This window comes from Pelobates fuscus, chromosome 9 (assembly GCF_036172605.1).
Source record: "Pelobates fuscus isolate aPelFus1 chromosome 9, aPelFus1.pri, whole genome shotgun sequence".
In the NCBI taxonomy this organism is placed as follows: domain Eukaryota; kingdom Metazoa; phylum Chordata; class Amphibia; order Anura; family Pelobatidae; genus Pelobates; species Pelobates fuscus.
In genome coordinates, this window is record NC_086325.1 from 17,778,711 (window position 1) to 17,801,037 (window position 22,327).

The 22,327-nt window shown below is 44.5% G+C and overlaps 1 protein-coding gene across 1 annotated transcript; it reads left to right on the forward strand.

The window, feature by feature from the left end:
- The first annotated feature begins 706 nt into the window (after positions 1–706).
- C9H6orf136 (chromosome 9 C6orf136 homolog) lies at positions 707–20,974 on the forward strand. The gene is made up of 6 exons (XM_063433239.1): positions 707–960; positions 11,519–12,010; positions 19,048–19,133; positions 19,214–19,414; positions 19,507–19,576; positions 20,107–20,974. The coding sequence occupies exons 1-6, from the start codon at positions 850–852 to the stop codon at positions 20,236–20,238; spliced, it is 1,092 nt and encodes a 363-aa protein (XP_063289309.1). The 5' UTR covers positions 707–849; the 3' UTR covers positions 20,239–20,974.
- Positions 20,975–22,327: the final 1,353 nt, after the last annotated feature.

Consider the following 22,327-nt stretch of genomic DNA (forward strand, 5'->3'; position numbering starts at 1 on the left):
AAGTAAGGCTTACAGGCCTATAGTTGCCCGACTCCTCCCTATTACCTTTCTTGTAAATGGGCACAACATTCGCTAACTTCCAATCTTCTGGGACTACTCCTGTTAACAATGATTGGTTAAATAAATCTGTTAATGGCTTTGCTAGTACACCACTAAGCTCTTTTAATAGCTTTGGGTGTATTCCATCAGGTCCCATTGACTTATTTGTCTTTACTTTTGACAGTTGAAATAGAACCTCTTCCTCTGTAAACTCTCTGTCTGTCTGCCCTGCTCTCTGTCTGTCCTCTATGTCGCTCTATGTCGCTCTGTGTCTCTCTGTCTGTCCTGCTCTCTCCCCGTGGTTGCCCTTCTCCCAGTTTGTCATTGAAGGACATGCTTTTCTTCCTCAGTCAGATTCCGGTGATGACATCATTTCCTGATTCAATGTTAGCCAATCGGAAGCTGGTTTACGGAGCTGGTATTTCTACCTTCGGTGGAACGCAAACCCCGGAAGTGAAGAGAACTCGCATTTCCTATTGGTCAGACACCACTAGGGCGGATTCTACCTGCTATCCGAGCTAAGATTGGGTAAAGCTGACGAGCCTGTGCGCTGTGATTGGTCAGTTAAGATTGAGTGGGCGGGAGTTCGCGTAAAGTCTGCTGATGGGGCGTGGCAGTGAGGAGTGTCTTCCTTCTCCGATTGGCTGGCCGGATTTCCTCTCTCGCTCTCCTATTGGCTGTGAGTTTCCCCGCCCTCCAGGTGGGTGTGAGCTCACTGCGGCGCACGGTGCCGGCTCTTCCCGCTGCAGCCGCCGAGTGACGTCACTCCGGTTCCCAGCACTCCGCGCGCGGCGGACCGTTACCCTCAGGATGGCGCTCTGTGTGAGGAGACTCCGCGGGGCCCCGGCGCTGGGAAACCGGTGGAGGAATGGAGCCCGCGGGGCGGGAGGAGCGGCCGGGAGACTGCGGGAGGGGAACCGGGTGAGAGACACCAGAAATACCGACTGACTGACCGGAAATACCGACTGACTGACCGGAAATACCGACTGACTGACCGGAAATACCGACCGACTGACCGGAAATACCGACCGACTGACCGGAAATAGAGCTTTAGAGAGAGACTTACTGAATATTCTGAGCTTTGTGGAGAGACTGTGTGTCCATTATAGAGAGAGAGACTGTGTGTCCATTATAGAGAGAGAGAGACTGTGTGTCCATTATAGAGAGAGAGACTGTGTGTCCATTATAGAGAGAGAGAGAGACTGTGTGTCCATTATAGAGAGAGAGACTGTGTGTCCATTATAGAGAGAGAGACTGTGTGTCCATTATAGAGAGAGAGACTGTGTGTCCATTATAGAGAGAGAGACTGTGTGTCCATTATAGAGAGAGACTGTGTGTCCATTATAGAGAGAGAGAGACTGTGTGTCCATTATAGAGAGAGAGACACTGTGTGTCCATTATAGAGAGAGAGAGAGAGAGAGAGACTGTGTGTCCATTATAGAGAGAGACACTGTGTGTCCATTATAGAGAGAGAGAGACTGTGTGTCCATTATAGAGAGAGAGAGAGAGAGACTGTGTGTCCATTATAGAGAGAGAGACACTGTGTGTCCATTATAGAGAGAGAGACACTGTGTGTCCATTATAGAGAGAGAGACACTGTGTGTCCATTATAGAGAGAGAGAGAGACTGTGTGTCCATTATAGAGAGAGAGAGAGACTGTGTGTCCATTATAGAGAGAGAGACTGTGTGTCCATTATAGAGAGAGAGACACTGTGTGTCCATTATAGAGAGAGAGACACTGTGTGTCCATTATAGAGAGAGACACTGTGTGTCCATTATAGAGAGAGAGAGACTGTGTGTCCATTATAGAGAGAGAGACACTGTGTGTCCATTATAGAGAGAGAGAGAGAGAGACTGTGTGTCCATTATAGAGAGAGAGAGAGAGAGAGAGACTGTGTGTCCATTATAGAGAGAGAGACACTGTGTGTCCATTATAGAGAGAGAGACACTGTGTGTCCATTATAGAGAGAGAGACACTGTGTGTCCATTATAGAGAGAGAGAGACTGTGTGTCCATTATAGAGAGAGAGAGACTGTGTGTCCATTATAGAGAGAGAGAGAGAGACTGTGTCCATTATAGAGAGAGAGACTGTGTGTCCATTATAGAGAGAGAGAGAGACTGTGTGTCCATTATAGAGAGAGAGAGAGACTGTGTGTCCATTATAGAGAGAGAGAGAGACTGTGTGTCCATTATAGAGAGAGAGAGAGACTGTGTGTCCATTATAGAGAGAGAGAGAGACTGTGTGTCCATTATAGAGAGAGAGAGAGACTGTGTGTCCATTATAGAGAGAGAGAGAGACTGTGTGTCCATTAGAGAGAGAGAGAGACTGTGTGTCCATTATAGAGAGAGAGAGAGACTGTGTGTCCATTAGAGAGAGAGAGAGACTGTGTGTCCATTAGAGAGAGAGAGACTGTGTGTCCATTAGAGAGAGAGAGACTGTGTGTCCATTAGAGAGAGAGAGACTGTGTGTCCATTATAGAGAGAGAGACTGTGTGTCCATTATAGAGAGAGAGACTGTGTGTCCATTATAGAGAGAGAGACTGTGTGTCCATTATAGAGAGAGAGACTGTGTGTCCATTATAGAGAGAGAGAGAGACTGTGTGTCCATTATAGAGAGAGAGAGAGAGACTGTGTGTCCATTATAGAGAGAGAGAGAGACTGTGTGTCCATTATAGAGAGAGAGAGAGAGACTGTGTGTCCATTATAGAGAGAGAGAGAGACTGTGTGTCCATTATAGAGAGAGAGAGACTGTGTGTCCATTATAGAGAGAGAGAGACTGTGTGTCCATTATAGAGAGACTGTGTGTCCATTATAGAGAGAGACTGTGTGTCCATTATAGAGAGAGACTGTGTGTCCATTATAGAGAGAGACTGTGTGTCCATTATAGAGAGACTGTGTGTCCATTATAGAGAGAGACTGTGTCCATTATAGAGAGAGAGACTGTGTGTCCATTATAGAGAGAGAGACTGTGTCCATTATAGAGAGAGAGACTGTGTGTCCATTATAGAGAGAGAGACTGTGTGTCCATTATAGAGAGAGAGACTGTGTGTCCATTATAGAGAGAGAGACTGTGTGTCCATTATAGAGAGAGAGACTGTGTGTCCATTATAGAGAGAGAGACTGTGTGTCCATTATAGAGAGAGAGACTGTGTGTCCATTATAGAGAGAGAGACTGTGTGTCCATTATAGAGAGAGAGACTGTGTGTCCATTATAGAGAGAGACTGTGTGTCCATTAGAGAGAGAGAGAGAGAGACTGTGTGTCCATTAGAGAGAGAGAGAGAGACTGTGTGTCCATTAGAGAGAGAGAGAGACTGTGTGTCCATTATAGAGAGAGAGACTGTGTGTCCATTATAGAGAGAGAGACTGTGTGTCCATTATAGAGAGAGAGACTGTGTGTCCATTATAGAGAGAGAGACTGTGTGTCCATTATAGAGAGAGAGAGAGAGAGACTGTGTGTCCATTATAGAGAGAGAGAGAGACTGTGTGTCCATTATAGAGAGAGAGAGACTGTGTGTCCATTATAGAGAGAGAGAGACTGTGTGTCCATTATAGAGAGAGACTGTGTGTCCATTATAGAGAGAGACTGTGTGTCCATTATAGAGAGAGACTGTGTGTCCATTATAGAGAGACTGTGTGTCCATTATAGAGAGAGACTGTGTCCATTATAGAGAGAGACTGTGTCCATTATAGAGAGAGAGACTGTGTGTCCATTATAGAGAGAGAGACTGTGTGTCCATTATAGAGAGAGAGACTGTGTCCATTATAGAGAGAGAGACTGTGTGTCCATTATAGAGAGAGAGACTGTGTGTCCATTATAGAGAGAGAGACTGTGTGTCCATTATAGAGAGAGAGACTGTGTGTCCATTATAGAGAGAGAGACTGTGTGTCCATTATAGAGAGAGAGACTGTGTGTCCATTATAGAGAGAGAGACTGTGTGTCCATTATAGAGAGAGAGACTGTGTGTCCATTATAGAGAGAGAGACTGTGTGTCCATTATAGAGAGAGAGACTGTGTGTCCATTATAGAGAGAGAGACTGTGTGTCCATTATAGAGAGAGAGACTGTGTGTCCATTATAGAGAGAGACTGTGTGTCCATTATAGAGAGAGACTGTGTGTCCATTATAGAGAGAGACTGTGTGTCCATTAGAGAGAGAGACTGTGTGTCCATTAGAGAGAGAGAGAGACTGTGTGTCCATTAGAGAGAGAGAGAGAGACTGTGTGTCCATTAGAGAGAGAGAGAGACTGTGTGTCCATTAGAGAGAGAGAGAGAGACTGTGTGTCCATTAGAGAGAGAGAGAGACTGTGTGTCCATTAGAGAGAGAGAGACTGTGTGTCCATTAGAGAGAGAGAGACTGTGTGTCCATTAGAGAGAGAGAGAGACTGTGTGTCCATTAGAGAGAGAGAGAGACTGTGTGTCCATTAGAGAGAGAGAGACTGTGTGTCCATTAGAGAGAGAGAGAGACTGTGTGTCCATTAGAGAGAGAGAGAGACTGTGTCCATTATAGAGAGAGAGAGAGACTGTGTGTCCATTATAGAGAGAGAGAGAGAGAGAGACTGTGTGTCCATTAGAGAGAGAGAGAGAGAGACTGTGTGTCCATTATAGAGAGAGAGAGAGGGAGAGACTGTGTCCATTATAGAGAGAGAGACTGTGTGTCCATTATAGAGAGAGAGACTGTGTGTCCATTATAGAGAGAGAGACTGTGTGTCCATTATAGAGAGAGAGACACTGTGTGTCCATTATAGAGAGAGAGACACTGTGTGTCCATTATAGAGAGAGAGACACTGTGTGTCCATTATAGAGAGAGAGACACTGTGTGTCCATTATAGAGAGAGAGACACTGTGTGTCCATTATAGAGAGAGAGACACTGTGTGTCCATTATAGAGAGAGAGACACTGTGTGTCCATTATAGAGAGAGAGACACTGTGTGTCCATTATAGAGAGAGACACTGTGTGTCCATTATAGAGAGAGACACTGTGTGTCCATTATAGAGAGAGACACTGTGTGTCCATTATAGAGAGAGACACTGTGTGTCCATTATAGAGAGAGACACTGTGTGTCCATTATAGAGAGAGAGACACTGTGTGTCCATTATAGAGAGAGAGACACTGTGTGTCCATTATAGAGAGAGAGACACTGTGTGTCCATTATAGAGAGAGAGAGACACTGTGTGTCCATTATAGAGAGAGAGAGACACTGTGTGTCCATTATAGAGAGAGAGACACTGTGTGTCCATTATAGAGAGAGAGACACTGTGTGTCCATTATAGAGAGAGAGACACTGTGTGTCCATTATAGAGAGAGAGACACTGTGTGTCCATTATAGAGAGAGAGACACTGTGTGTCCATTATAGAGAGAGAGACACTGTGTGTCCATTATAGAGAGAGAGACACTGTGTGTCCATTATAGAGAGAGACACTGTGTGTCCATTATAGAGAGAGACACTGTGTCCATTATAGAGAGAGACTGTGTGTCCATTATAGAGAGAGAGACTGTGTGTCCATTATAGAGAGAGAGACTGTGTGTCCATTATAGAGAGAGAGACTGTGTGTCCATTATAGAGAGAGAGACTGTGTGTCCATTATAGAGAGAGAGAGACTGTGTGTCCATTATAGAGAGAGAGACTGTGTGTCCATTATAGAGAGAGAGAGACACTGTGTGTCCATTATAGAGAGAGAGAGACACTGTGTGTCCATTATAGAGAGAGAGACACTGTGTGTCCATTATAGAGAGAGAGACACTGTGTGTCCATTATAGAGAGAGAGAGAGAGACTGTGTGTCCATTATAGAGAGAGAGAGAGAGAGAGAGACTGTGTGTCCATTATAGAGAGAGAGAGAGAGACTGTGTGTCCTTTATAGAGAGAGACTGTGTGTCCTTTATAGAGAGAGAGACTGTGTGTCCTTTATAGAGAGAGACTGTGTGTCCTTTATAGAGCGAGACTGTGTGTCCATTATAGAGAGAGAGAGACTGTGTGTCCATTATAGAGAGAGAGAGACTGTGTGTCCATTATAGAGAGAGAGAGACTGTGTGTCCATTATAGAGAGAGAGACTGTGTGTCCATTATAGAGAGAGGGACTGTGTGTCCATTATAGAGAGAGACTGTGTGTCCATTATAGAGAGAGAGACTGTGTGTCCATTATAGAGAGAGAGACTGTGTGTCCATTATAGAGAGAGAGACTGTGTGTCCATTATAGAGAGAGACTGTGTGTCCATTATAGAGAGAGACTGTGTGTCCATTAGAGAGAGAGAGAGACTGTGTGTCCATTAGAGAGAGAGAGAGAGACTGTGTGTCCATTAGAGAGAGAGAGAGACTGTGTGTCCATTAGAGAGAGAGAGAGACTGTGTGTCCATTAGAGAGAGAGAGAGAGACTGTGTGTCCATTAGAGAGAGAGAGAGACTGTGTGTCCATTAGAGAGAGAGAGAGAGAGAGAGACTGTGTGTCCATTATAGAGAGAGAGAGAGGGAGAGACTGTGTGTCCATTAGAGAGAGAGAGAGAGAGAGAGACTGTGTGTCCATTAGAGAGAGAGAGAGACTGTGTGTCCATTAGAGAGAGAGAGAGACTGTGTGTCCATTAGAGAGAGAGAGAGACTGTGTGTCCATTAGAGAGAGAGAGAGACTGTGTGTCCATTAGAGAGAGAGAGAGACTGTGTCCATTATAGAGAGAGAGAGACTGTGTGTCCATTATAGAGAGAGAGACTGTGTGTCCATTATAGAGAGAGAGACTGTGTGTCCATTATAGAGAGAGAGAGAGAGAGAGACTGTGTGTCCATTATAGAGAGAGAGAGAGGGAGAGACTGTGTGTCCATTATAGAGAGAGAGACTGTGTGTCCATTATAGAGAGAGACTGTGTGTCCATTATAGAGAGAGAGACTGTGTGTCCATTATAGAGAGAGAGACACTGTGTGTCCATTATAGAGAGAGACACTGTGTGTCCATTATAGAGAGAGAGACACTGTGTGTCCATTATAGAGAGAGAGACACTGTGTGTCCATTATAGAGAGAGAGACACTGTGTGTCCATTATAGAGAGAGAGACACTGTGTGTCCATTATAGAGAGAGAGACACTGTGTGTCCATTATAGAGAGAGAGACACTGTGTGTCCATTATAGAGAGAGAGACACTGTGTGTCCATTATAGAGAGAGAGACACTGTGTGTCCATTATAGAGAGAGACACTGTGTGTCCATTATAGAGAGAGAGACTGTGTGTCCATTATAGAGAGAGAGAGACTGTGTGTCCATTATAGAGAGAGAGAGACTGTGTGTCCATTATAGAGAGAGAGACTGTGTGTCCATTATAGAGAGAGAGACTGTGTGTCCATTATAGAGAGAGACTGTGTGTCCATTATAGAGAGAGAGACTGTGTGTCCATTATAGAGAGAGAGACTGTGTGTCCATTATAGAGAGAGAGACTGTGTGTCCATTATAGAGAGAGAGACTGTGTGTCCATTATAGAGAGAGAGACTGTGTGTCCATTATAGAGAGAGACACTGTGTGTCCATTATAGAGAGAGAGACACTGTGTCCATTATAGAGAGAGAGACACTGTGTCCATTATAGAGAGAGAGACACTGTGTGTCCATTATAGAGAGAGAGACACTGTGTGTCCATTATAGAGAGAGACACTGTGTGTCCATTATAGAGAGAGACACTGTGTGTCCATTATAGAGAGAGACACTGTGTGTCCATTATAGAGAGAGACTGTGTGTCCATTATAGAAAGAGAGAGAGACTGTGTGTCCATTATAGAGAGAGAGACTGTGTGTCCATTATAGAGAGAGAGAGACTGTGTGTCCATTATAGAGAGAGAGAGAGACACTGTGTGTCCATTATAGAGAGAGAGAGAGACTGTGTGTCCATTATAGAGAGAGAGAGAGAGACTGTGTCCTTTATAGAGAGAGAGACTGTGTGTCCATTATAGAGAGAGAGAGACTGTGTGTCCATTATAGAGAGAGACTGTGCGTCCATTATAGAGAGAGAGAGACTGTGCGTCCATTATAGAGAGAGAGAGACTGTGCGTCCATTATAGAGAGAGAGAGACTGTGTGTCCATTATAGAGAGAGAGAGAGACTGTGTGTCCATTATAGAGAGAGAGAGACTGTGTGTCCATTATAGAGAGAGAGACTGTGTGTCCATTATAGAGAGAGAGACTGTGTGTCCATTATAGAGAGAGAGACTGTGTGTCCATTATAGAGAGAGAGAGAAAGAGAGAGAGAGAGACTGTGTCCATTATAGAGAGAGAGAGAGACTGTGTCCATTATAGAGAGAGAGAGGGACTGTGTCCATTATAGAGAGAGAGAGGGACTGTGTCCATTATAGAGAATGAGAGACTCTGTGTCCATTATAGAGAATGAGAGACTCTGTGTCCATTATAGAGAATGAGAGACTGTGTGTCCATTATATATAGAGAGAGAGAGAGACTGTGTGTCCATTATATATATAGAGAGAGAGACTGTGTGTCCATTATAGAGAGAGACTGTGTGTCCATTATAGAGAGAGACTGTGTGTCCATTATAGAGAGAGACACTGTGTGTCCATTATAGAGAGAGAGAGAGAGAGAGAGAGAGAGACTGTGTGTCCATTATAGAGAATGAGAGACTGTGTGTCCATTATATATATATATAGAGAGAGAGAGACTGTGTGCCATTATAGAGAGAGTTACATTTCATATAGAGAGCCTGTTTGTCACAACAGAGAGGGACTGTGTATGTCTTATAGAGAGAGACTGTTTACCTATCGAGATTAACGGCATCTCTTATAAATGTTAAATCCCTTATAGCGAGACCATGTGTCTCTTAAACAATTCAATAAAGTGAGAATCATCGGGAATTCTAAGCCAATATCAAATTTAAGGCCAATGTAGCCGAACTGGACACATAGCTGAATTGAAGAATGTTTTAATTTGCGCTATTTATTCCTCTTATTTAAAAATCACCTTGAATTACCAACAATTCCTATTTTAGTGATTAACCCAGAAAGTCTGTGTGCACATATACACACTGTGTACCTTGAGAGGCTGATTCCCTTACTGATTGCCCAATGTACCTTCTTAGAATCACATTATCTGTCCTCTCGATCCCATCCCCAGCACTCTCGGCGATCCCATCCCCAGCACTCTCGGCGCTCCCATCCCCAGCACTCTCGGCGCTCCCATCCCCAGCACTCTCGGCGCTCCCATCCCCAGCACTCTCGGCGCTCCCATCCCCAGCACTCTCGGCGCTCCCATCCCCAGCACTCTCGGCGATCCCATCCCCAGCACTCTCGACGATCCCATCCCCAGCACTCTCGGCGATCCCATCCCCAGCACTCTCGGCGATCCCATCCCCAGCACTCTCGGCGATCCCATCCCCAGCACTCTCGGCGATCCCATCCCCAGCACTCTCGGCGATCCCATCCCCAGCACTCTCGGCGATCCCATCCCCAGCACTCTCGGCGATCCCATCCCCAGCACTCTCGGCGATCCCATCCCCAGCACTCTCGGCGATCCCATCCCCAGCACTCTCGGCGATCCCATCCCCAGCACTCTCGGCGATCCCATCCCCAGCACTCTCGGCGATCCCATCCCCAGCACTCTCGGCGATCCCATCCCCAGCACTCTCGGCGATCCCATCCCCAGCACTCTCGGCGATCCCATCCCCAGCACTCTCGGCGATCCCATCCCCAGCACTCTCGGCGATCCCATCCCCAGCACTCTCGGCGATCCCATCCCCAGCACTCTCGGCGATCCCATCCCCAGCACTCTCGGCGATCCCATCCCCAGCACTCTCGGCGATCCCATCCCCAGCACTCTCGGCGATCCCATCCCCAGCACTCTCGGCGATCCCATCCCCAGCACTCTCGGCGATCCCATCCCCAGCACTCTCGGCGATCCCATCCCCAGCACTCTCGGCGATCCCATCCCCAGCACTCTCGGCGATCCCATCCCCAGCACTCTCGGCGATCCCATCCCCAGCACTCTCGGCGATCCCATCCCCAGCACTCTCGGCGATCCCATCCCCAGCACTCTCGGCGATCCCATCCCCAGCACTCTCGGCGATCCCATCCCCAGCACTCTCGGCGATCCCATCCCCAGCACTCTCGGCGATCCCATCCCCAGCACTCTCGGCGATCCCATCCCCAGCACTCTCGGCGATCCCATCCCCAGCACTCTCGGCGATCCCATCCCCAGCACTCTCGGCGATCCCATCCCCAGCACTCTCGGCGATCCCAACCCCAGCACTCTCGGCGATCCCATCCCCAGCACTCTCGGCGATCCCATCCCCAGCACTCTCGGCGATCCCATCCCCAGCACTCTCGGCGATCCCATCCCCAGCACTCTCGGCGATCCCATCCCCAGCACTCTCGGCGATCCCATCCCCAGCACTCTCGGCGATCCCATCCCCAGCACTCTCGGCGATCCCATCCCCAGCACTCTCGGCGATCCCATCCCCAGCACTCTCGGCGATCCCATCCCCAGCACTCTCGGCGATCCCATCCCCAGCACTCTCGGCGATCCCATCCCCAGCACTCTCGGCGATCCCATCCCCAGCACTCTCGGCGATCCCATCCCCAGCACTCTCGGCGATCCCATCCCCAGCACTCTCGGCGATCCCATCCCCAGCACTCTCGGCGATCCCATCCCCAGCACTCTCTGCCTATAACGGTTCTTTTAGGTTAGACCGTAATGGATACTCCGTTTGTACTGAGTGCTGGAGAGAGCCCTAGTTTTTAAGTAAATAATTTGACAAAAAGTAGTTTTGGTGCTTAGTGTGCCCCTTTTACCCCTTAAGGACCAAACTTCTGGAATAAAAGGGAATCATGACATGTCACACATGTCATGTGTCCTGAAGGGTTTAAACAAAGCAAGTTTCAACTGAGAAACATTTGTTAAAGCTAAAACAATGTATAAATCCAGTGTGTGGTATATCTGCTGATTAGTGATGATTATAACAAAATATTGTATTGGAATATCCACTGTGAAAAGACAGTTATGTCTGTAAGGCGTCTGTCTCTCTATCTATCCTATCACACATTATAGTCCAGGAACAGATTGGCAACATAGTGGGTCTAACCAAAGGTTCTCGGGCCCAAAATGTTGGCAGGTAGTTTAACCACCAGGTTACAGTAGGTACAATCTGTCTGTATACAGATATAAGGAGCAAATAACATTGAGTGCCTGTTGTGATCTTTAAAGACACAATTGTGTGTCGTACATGTCTGTATCACTGTTTGTATGCCAATTGCAATGTGTATTACAAGTCTACTTCATAAAACCCAATTTAAGCTAGCACAGAACTAGTGGTTTATTCACTAAACATTGAATTGTAGCAAAATATAAAATCTGAATGTCAACAGGAACACATGTTAAACTCTGCCTGGATTTTACCATTTCGATTTTAAGTCGCTATGGTTTGTAGTTTGCAGAATAAAGTACATTGATGTACGGAGCAGGTTTAATATTTGTATTCTAATTCTGTGCATCCATAATATTTTTTTCCAGTTCCGTGCTGTCACCTGGGATCCAGAGCTGAGCCCCTGTCCTCGTATCCCAGCTCCCCACAGACATCCTTTGCCTTCAGTACGTAGTCTGGTTTTACCACAAGCCAAGCAGGGGGGCTCCCGGATGCACCCATCTCAGAGCAAGCATGTCAAAGCACTGCGACAGCTGCAAGAGATTTTACAGTACAGTAAAGGACAGTCATCTACACAACTTATACCTTATCAGCCCGGTGCCAAGTCTGTAGATATATGCCCATTGGGAAGAGAGAGCTGGCATTTGAGCAGTGCCCAGTTGGACTGTTTCAGAAGTCTGTTTGAACCAGGAGTGTGTCGAACTCCATACCAGGATCTGGCATGCACCTCTCCTGGTATTCAGAAAGGAGTGCTAGCTTTTCAGCTCAGTAAGAAGGTTGGAGTGAGTCCCTCGCCAGGAGGAAACCAGGAGGACATGGAGCAGCACTTGGCAATAATGCACGCAAAGCTGAGGGAAGAAGTGAGTACCGCTCTGAGCACCTACATTCCCACTCACTATAACAAGAACTACTGATAAATCCAGAGCTAAACACACAAGTGCATGTAACTGCTTTGAAGAATCTGCCTCCCTGTCTTCTAAGATAGATCTTTACATCAAACACTGTTGCTTTATGCTCTAACAGATCGCTGTAGATTTAAGAAAAGGTGGTAATGTCATTATTTAATAACTGAAATAGTTAATGTTTGTTCCACATTGTATATACCCTGTTAGCATTCTGTTGTCAAGTAAGGTGTGCCCTGCAGGACACTCTGTATCAGGCAAGGAGTAAGATATATTTATATTTCCATTATTAATTGCAGTGTGTGTTCACTATTACAGTGAGCGTGTGCATTGTCTGTGCTCAGTATTTACAGTGTGTGCGCTCAGTGTTCTTACTGTTGGCTTGTGCAGTGTGTGCACTCAGTGTTTTTACTGTTTGCTTGTGCAGTAGTGTTCTTACTGTTGGCTCATGCAGTGTGTGTGTGTGTGCTCAGTGTCCTTACTGTTGGCTCGTGCAGTGTGTGTGTGCTCAGTGTCCTTACTGTTGGCTCATGCAGTGTGTGTGTGCTCGCTCAGTGTTCTTCTGCATTTGTATCCATTTTTTGTATCACTCAGCCTTGTTACAATGCAGCCGCCCATCCCATGTGTTCCCTATTAAGGGTTAATAATGTATAGGGGTGTATATAAAAAATACCCCTTTCTGTCTCAGTAGAGATTTTTGCCAGAGGCTCAAGGAAGCAAGGTGAATGGTTTAGAGTTAGGACCCAACTAGGGGGGTCTGCCTTGACGTTGGCAGGTGGGCTCATCCTCTCATGGCCATTGGAGGTAACTAAAAAACCTCCATTTGTTTAAAAATACATAGGGATTAACCCCTTAAGACCGCAGGACGTACTATGCCGTCCTTATTTTGGTGGCTCTAAAAGCCGCAGGACGGCATAGTACGTCCTGCGATCTTATGTACTTACCCGGTCGCCAGCGATCCCACGCCGGTGATCGCGGTATGGGGGACTTACCTGGGAGCCCAGGGAGTCCCCCTGCGTCCTCTTCAGCCGCCCAGGGCCATGTGATCGCGAGGTCCTTGCGAGGACCCCGCGATCACATGGACGGCATAGCCGTCCAAGGCATTGCCAGCAGGGGGAGTGCCTGTAATGACAGGTACTCCCCCTGCTGTCTGAAAAAAAAAAAAAAAAAATGTTAAAACAGTGTAAAAATAAATTATATATACTTAGATCATATATATATTTATTATATATATGATCTAAGTATATATATACACACATATACACACATACACATAAATATGCATACACTGTCTACGTCTATTTTAATATTAATATATACATAATTATATATATATATATTAATATCAAAATACACGTACAATATTGATTAAATATATATATATAATTTTCATTATATATATATTTATATATAATAAAAAATAAATAAATATATAAATACGTTAAAAAAATAATAAAAAAAAATAGATAAATATATAAACATGCGTAATTTCGTTCTAACTGTATTTTAAAATTAATATATATATATTGATATCAAAATACATGTAGAACAAAATAATATATATATCTATATACATAAGTATATACGTATATATCACTATGTATATACCTATATATAAATAAAAATAATTAAAAAAAATTATATACATATATATACACACATATATATATATATATATATATATATATATATATATATATATATATATATATATATATATATATATAATAATTCTACGCATATATTTATGTAATAATTTTACATAATTAGGTCATTTTATTAATTACAATTTGCAGGACCTGCCTGCCAACCCAGGCCAAAAGTTCAGGGAATTACATTGTCTAGCACTATATTTAACTCTGTAACTTTCCAAGACACCATGAAACCTGTACATGGGGGGTACTGTTTTACTCGGAAGACTTCGCTGAACACAGATATTAGTGTTTCAAAACAGTAAAATATATTACAACGACGATATCGTCAGTGACAGTGACATTTTTTGCATTTTTCACACACAAATGGCACTTACACTGACGATATAATTGTTGTGATACGTTTTACTGTTTTGAAACACTAATATTTGTGTTCAGTGAAGTCTCCTGAGTATAACAGTACCCCTCATGTACAGGTTTTATGGTGTTTTCAAAAGTTACAGAGTCAAATATAAGGTTTGCGTTTCAGTTTTTTCACATTAAAATTCGCCAGGTTGCCTTTGAGACCGTATGGTAGCCCAGGAATGAAAATTATCCCCATGATGGCATACCATTTGCAATAGTAGACAACCCAGGGTATTGCAAATAGGGTATGTTCAGTTTTTTTAGTAGCCACTTAGTCACAGACACTGGCCAAAATTTGCGTTCAAATTAGTTTTTTGCATTTTCAAATATTAACACTAACTTTGGCCAGTGTTTGTGACCAAGTGGCTACTAAAAAAGACTGGACATACTCAATTTGCAATACCTTAGGTTGTCTACTTTTGCAAATGGTATGCCATCATGGGGGTAATTCTTATTTCTGGGCTACCATATGGTCTCAAAGGCAACGTAACCAATCTGGCGAATTTCAATGTAAAAAAACTGAAATATGTAACACGCTATATTTGACCCTGTAACTTCCCAAAACACCATAAAACCTGTACATAGGGGGTACTGTTTTACACGCGAGACATCGCTGAATACAAATATGTGTATTGTATTGCAGTAAAAGCAAACAGTATTATGACATTCACAGTTAGAATGTCACGTAGAACTAAAAAAAATTAAAAAATTCTTATTTTCTCCCATTTTTTAAATATTTTTTTCATATTAAATTACCGTATATACTCGAGTATAAGACGAGTTTTTCAGCACATTTTTTGTGCTGAAAAACTCCCACTCGTCTTATACTCGAGTGAGTGTCTGTATTATGGCAATTTTCATTTGCCATAATACAGACTGGGGGGAGAGGGGGGCTGTCAGGAAGCTGTAACTTACCTTCACAGCAGCTCCTGTCAGCTCCCTTCTCTCTCCTCCGTCCGTGCAGCTCCCAGGTCGGCTTCCTCTGCAACTCTCGCGAGAGCCACAGGAGAGCTGACAGGAGCTGGGTTGAAGGTAAGTTACAGCTTCCTGCCAGCCCCCCTCCTACAGCCCATCCACTGGACCACCAGGGAGTGAGAGCCCCCCTCCCTGGCCAGCTAACAAGCAGGGAGGGGGGACGAAAAAATAAATGAAACAAATAATAATAAAACAAATAATAATAAAAAAAAATATTAAAATAATAATAACAAAAAATAATACAATTAATAATAAAATAAACAAATAATTACCTAAAAAAAAATAAAAAATAAAAAATATTAAGATAATAATTAAATAATAATTAATAAAATGCCCAACCCCCACCAATGCTCTGCACACACACACTGCACTCACACATACACACACTGCATTCATACACACACACTGCACTGCATTCATTATATACACACTGCATTCATACACACTGCATTCATTATACACACACTGCATACACACTGCACTCACACATACACACTGCACTCACACATACACACTGCACTCACACATACACACTGCATTCATCATTCATTATATACACACTGCACTCATATACACACTGCACTCATATACACACACTGCACTGCATTCATTATACACACTCATATACACACTGCACTCATATACACACACTACACGCATACACACTGCACTCATACACACACTGCACTGCATTCATTATATACACACTGCATTCATACACACACTGCATTCATACACACACTGCATTCATACACACACTGCACTCATATACACACACTGCACTCATACACACACACTGCACTCATACATACACACTGCACTCATACATACACACTGCACTCATACATACACACTGCACTCATACATACACACTGCACTCATACATACACACTGCATTCATACACACACTGCACTGCATTCATTATACACACACTGCACTCATATACACACACTGCACTGCATTCATTATATACACACTGCATACACACACACTGCATTCATATACACACTGCATTCATTATATACACACGCTGTAAATAAATATTCAGTTAATATAATTTTTTTAGGATCTAATTTTATTTAGAAATTTACCAGTAGCTGCTTCATTTCCCACCCTAGTCTTATACTCGAGTCAATACGTTTTCCCAATTTTTGGGGGTAAAATTAGGGGCCTCGGCTTATATTCGGGTCGGCTTATACTAGAGTATATACGGTATGTTCCATACCTAAATATTTGATGTTAAACGAAAGCCCCGTTTCCCCTGAATAAAATGATATATATAATAATGGGGGGTGCATTTAATATGAAAGAGGTGAATTATGGTTGGACAGACATATAGCGCAAATGCCAGGTTTTGTTTAAGTTTTTTTGGATCACAACTTGTACATTTGGCTGCGGTCTTAAGGGGTTAAGGAGAGAGCGCAGGTAACTTGTTTTTCTTCAGTGTTCTTACTGTTGGCTCGTGCAGTGTGTACGTGCTCAGTGGTACTGTTGGCTCGTGCTGTGTGTGCGCTCAATATTCTTACTGTTGGCTAGTGCAGTGTGTGCTCTGTGTTACTGTTGGCTCGTGCAGTGTGTGCATGCTCAGTGGTACTGTTGGCTCGTGCTGTGTGTGCGCTCAATATTCTTACTGTTGGCTCGTGCAGTGTGTGCTCTGTGTTACTGTTGGCTCGTGCAGTGTGTGCTCTGTGTTACTGTTGGCTCGTGCAGTGTGTGCTCTGTGTTACTGTTGGCTTGTGCAGTCTGTGTGTGCGCTCAGTGTTACTGTTGGCTCGTACTGTGTGTATGTGTGTTCGTTCTGTGTTCTTACTGTTGGCTTGTATAGTGTGTGTGTGTGCGCCCTAAGTGTTACTGTTGGCTCGTAATGTGTGTGCGCGCGCTCAGTGTTACTGTTGGCTCGTAATGTGTGTGCGCGCGCTCAGTGTTACTGTTGGCTCGTAATGTGTGTGTGTGTGAGTGCGCTCAGTGTTCTTACAGTTGGCTCGTGCAGTGTGATGTGTGTGCTCAGTGTTACTGTTGGCTCGTACTGTGTGTGTGCGCGCTCAGTGTTTTTACTGTTGGCTCGTGCAGTGTGTGTATGCGCTGTGTTACTGTTGACTCGCGCTGTGTGTGTGTGCGTGCTCATTGTTCTTACTGTTGGCTCGTGCTTTGTGTGCTCAATGTTTTTACTGTTGGCTCGTGCAGTGTGTGTGCGCTCATTGTTACTGTTGGCTCGTGCAGTTTGTATGCTCAGTGTTCTTACTGTTGGCTTGTGCAGTGTGTGCTCAGTGTTCTTACTGTTGGCTCACGCAGTGTGTGCGTGCTCAGTGTTAATGTTGGCTCGTGCAGTGTGTGCGTGCTCAGTGTTCTTACTGTTGGCTCGTGCAGTGTGTGTGTGTGTGTGTTCAGTGTTCTTACTGTTGACTTGTGCAGTTTGTGTGTGCGCTCAGTGTTATTGTTGACTTGTGCAGTGTGCTCAGTATTCTTACTGTTGACTTGTGCAGTGTGTGCTCAGTGTTCTTACTGTTGGCTCATGCAGTGAGTGTGTGCTCAGTGTTCTTACTGTTGACTTGTGCAGTGTGTGTGTGCGCTCAGTGTTACTGTTGGCTCGTGCAGTGAGTGCTCAGTGTTCTTACTGTTGGCTCGTACAGTGTGTGTGTGTGTGTGTGTGTGCGCGCGCTCAGTGTTACTGTTGGCTCATACAGTGTGTGCGCTCAGTGTTACTGTTGGCTCGTGCAGTGAGTGTGTGCTCATTGTTCTTACTGCTGGCTTGTGCAGTGTGTGCTCAATGTTACTGTTGGCTCGTGCAGTGTGTGCTCAGTGTTCTTATTGTTGGCTCGTGCTGTGCTCGTGTTGGCTTTGTGCTGTGTGTGTGCGCTCAGTGTTACTGTTAACTCGTACAGTGTTACTGTTAACTCGTACAGTGTGTGTGCGCGTGCGCGCTCAGTGTTACTGTTGGCTCGTGCAGTGTGCGTGTGTGCTTAATGTTTTTATTGTTGGCTTGTGCTGTGTGTTTGCGCTCAGTGTTTTTATTGTTGGCTTGTGCTGTGTGTTTGCGCTCAGTGTTTTTATTGTTGGCTTGTGCTGTGTGTTTGCGCCCAGTGTTTTTATTGTTGGCTTGTGCTGTGCGTTTGCGCTCAGTGTTTTTACTGTTGGCTTGTGCTGTGTGTTTGCGCTCAGTGTTTTTACTGTTAGCTCGTACAGTGTATACGCACAGAAAGATGTTACAAAAGTTCTAAACCTAGCTTGACCTACATCCATAGCAGTATTGAACCAAAGACTGACTAGCAGATAAGCAATACTTTCACCAACAGTTTAACGCCTTAGACCACACCCTTAAGAATCCTAATCAGCCCCTGTAGAACCCACCCTCAGCATACATTGTCCTGTTTAATTTGTTCTATGCAGCCCTGCTACTGTTAAATTAGTCAGATATTTCATTTGGTATAGAAATGTTGATGGCTGGTTTATTATGATGGAAATATTCTATCACTGGTCCAAAAGGACCCAGAAACAGAACAAATCGGAAACTGACCCCAATGTCATTAGGGCAACCCCCTGAAAATGAAACATCAATGATGTCCATTGAGTATTGCCCCTCCCATAGAACCTTGCTCCTTCCCTTCTTCCTCCGATATAACCTTGCTCCTCCCCTTCTTCCTCCGATATAACCTTGCTCCTTCCCTTCTTCCTCCGATATAACCTTGCTCCTCCCCTTCTTCCTCCGATATAACCTTGCTCCTCCCCTTCTTCCTCCGATATAACCTTGCTCCTCCCCTTCTTCCTCCGATATAACCTTGCTCCTCCCCTTCTTCCTCCGATATAACCTTGCTCCTCCCCTTCTTCCTCTGATATAACCTTGCTCCTCCCCTTCTTCCTCCGATATAACCTTGCTCTCACTTTCATCTTTTTCCATCCTGTAGTGCGTTTCCATTGTCTCACATTTGTTTGTTTACCAATAATATCTGGCCTTTCTTTTGTAGTTGCCGATGATGATGAAGAGACTGGATTTTTCTATATACAGGAAAGACGTGGAGTTTGTCAGTAGCATGCTACACATACACACACGGTGAGAGCCTCTCTATATTGGTACTTCTCCTCCATAATTCTCCTGCTGCGATCTGGTTAATCATGAGCCTTTTCTTACAGAGGTCTGGTTCTGTACCAGCTGCTTGTGTCACTCTCCCGACTGCTGTTTCTGAGTTATTTTTCCAATACCCGTGTCTCTGTCCTGAAGTTGACGACTCACCCAGAAACCTGCAGCATCCAGGCTCGCTGGTCAGTCTCAGGCCTCCCCCTGCACTCTGTTTTCTTTTACATTTTCCGCACGGACAAAGCAGAGCTATACAGGTTAGCATTTGCTTTGACTTGAGGCAGGTGACACTGCCTTTATTTTATATACGCCTTGACCCATAGCCTGATTCTAATATTTATGTTTTCAGTACATATGATGCTCACTCCACCTTTTATTTGGCTGCTGATGGTCTGATACGTCTACATAAATTGGAGCAGGTGAGTATATTAAAGCCTGGTGCCTGACCCTAACCAATAAGTATACACTGACACAGACTCTTCATTTAGGGATTCAGTGACCTAGACATACTGGATGTTAGTCTGTTTATAGTCCTACAGAGTAGAATGGAAATAGAGGGTGCGCCCTGTAGCCATACACCAGTATAAAGGTGCTGGCGGTCTGCGTCTAATCCATAGGAAAAGAGGGCAAGTAGTTAAATCTTGACCTACAGCAATTTAATGACACAATCAATCAAGCCCATATCTCCAATCAACAAAGAGGGGAACTTTCATTTCAGGGGTGTGATCAGACACCAATGGTAGAGAGCTCATAGAAAAGAGGGACAATTGGGAGGTATGCTCATACAGGTAAAGGAGACCCACAGTTATACACTGAGACAGACTGAATTGAGGTAAGTGTAAGCTTATGGAGTTTTTAGTCTGAGCCTGACACACCTGGACTGGTCCTTGCAGGAAGATAGGATGTCTACCTTTCTAAAGTTATTCCTCATACATCTCTCTCTGTGTAGGTGATGCCCTCTGCGCCGCTCACACTTCCCAAGAAGACTGTCCTTGCCGCCGCCCTAATCGCCCTGGGACTTGGAGAGCATCGCCCGGCATTAAATCTTCTATCTTCCCAAAAAATAGTCCACAAACTCTGATATCTGATGATTGGAAGTGTATGTTTTTCTTTGCACGTTGCTGCTGCTTAGGACATGTTATCTAAGCGACCTTCAGTGTAGGAATTTCCACTTAAATCTTCTAGCCAGCAAAGGCTTAGGAATGCCCTCTGCTTCCCGATCGCTAGGAGCAAAGTAAACTCCTGATAGTATTATCCAGCGGCTAATAAACACTGACCTAACCATATGGGTGGTGGGAGAAAGGATGCCATTAAAATTGGTAATCATGGGCCAACAACCTGTACCTGTTGAGCAAGTGGGAGGAGCAGGGGGCTGTGTACCCACCTTACCCACCCCATTTCCTCTGTACTGGTCACAGTATTGGAGTGAATACGAAGGTGTCGGACACGGTGGAGCATGTAGGACCAAGCTAGGAGATTAACATATATATTGCTGTGGGTGCAGATCCTCAGTATTTCCCACTAGATCACTGGGTAAGGGCTGGATTTACAGCAGGACATCCTGTATCTTATTAAATTCGTTCCATGAGCCCCTTCTAAGGTGGAGTTCATCACCCGCTGGAGAGTCTACAGGAGGATGCACCTTAACCTGTGGCTTATTAAGGTTCTTCCCATCAGCCTTCATTCTCCTTGTCATATTTCATTCTGTATGAAACCACTGCTGGAGGCTGGTTATGATGTCCCCTGCTGAGATGCACTGTACGCATGAATGTGTAACATATACTGTATATAATTAAATTATAACAAGTGTCCTACAATGCTACGTCTTGTGTCTACTGCTGTTAAAATAAGCTTACATGCAGATACATCTACCTGTGAGAGGCTGGCGTAAAAGATGCTCTTACAAGCAATCATGGTTTGTTTGGCTAGCACCCCGCATTGATCACAAATGGCTAGTCTACTAATGTCAAGTTTGGGTGATGGAGTCAATATATACACTCTGTCCATAGCACACAGCGGCAGTGTGGGAGAGATTGTCATTCCTAGTATATCAGCACAGAGTGAACCTGATGGTTACTAGACTAATGATCTTTACCATGATAGTCCTAAACCTCTCCAGTGCTAAGGATCGTGGTCACTGGACTAGATAATAATACATTGTGCCCTTATGGTCACCCTGCGCATTGTGGACCATAAGACACCTGAAATCATGGGGGTATTTTCATAGAGTGCATAACAGGTAAATACAGTAGATATTGCCCTTTTCTTCATCTGTCACACTTATACTGTGTGCTAGCTATGTATTCCATGCTTCAAATCAATTTAAAGACAAAGTGCTCGGTAATCAAGCAATTGATAGAATAGCTGAGTCATGGAGGACAAATCTCTCTTTAAACTTGGGATCTTTCATTACGCAATCCCCTGGCTGGGGGTGCCCAGCCTAGCAAGCGCCGTGACGGAACACTAACACAATGTTTCTCTTTAACCCGGCCTGTCTTTCTAAAGATATTTGGATACTGCTCAGACTAGATACCCTCACTTTCTGCAGGTCAGCTAAAAACACGTAGGCAGGATATGCTGCTGACTTTATAAAGTTTTATATCCTTATAAATATCACTAATGGAAAAGTGAGGTTCTCAATGTGCAGCAGTCACCAGGGAAACCAGTAGATTATTTATATTATGGGTTTCTGGCAGCTGATCTGGAAAGATTTCATGGCCTTCAGTCAGCTATTTAAAGGTTTCTTAGACAGTCAGGCCATAGACAAGCTGGGTCAGCGTGACCTTGGCCGGCATTCTTTCCTTCATGTTACCCAGACCACACCAGAATAACGTGATCTCACAAGGCCGACGACTGGTGAGGTTTTATCTAAATGCTCAAATAAAACTCCATTGTGCTTCATTTGGACAACTCGACATGGACACAATAAACCAGAAAAGTCTTTCACTCAGCATGGACTCCATAACTGGACAATCTACCAATTCCTTGAGTGGCAGGAATTTCCAAAGTCTGGTTACCCGCTGAACACAAGTCACGGAAATTGTATCTTAGGAGGTGAGGCCGAGGGAATTCTGGAATTCATACCAGTACACAACATAGTATGGCAAAGGCATAGGCACACAATTGCATACCCGCCTGCTTCTTATTAGTCCTTACAATGCTACTCAACA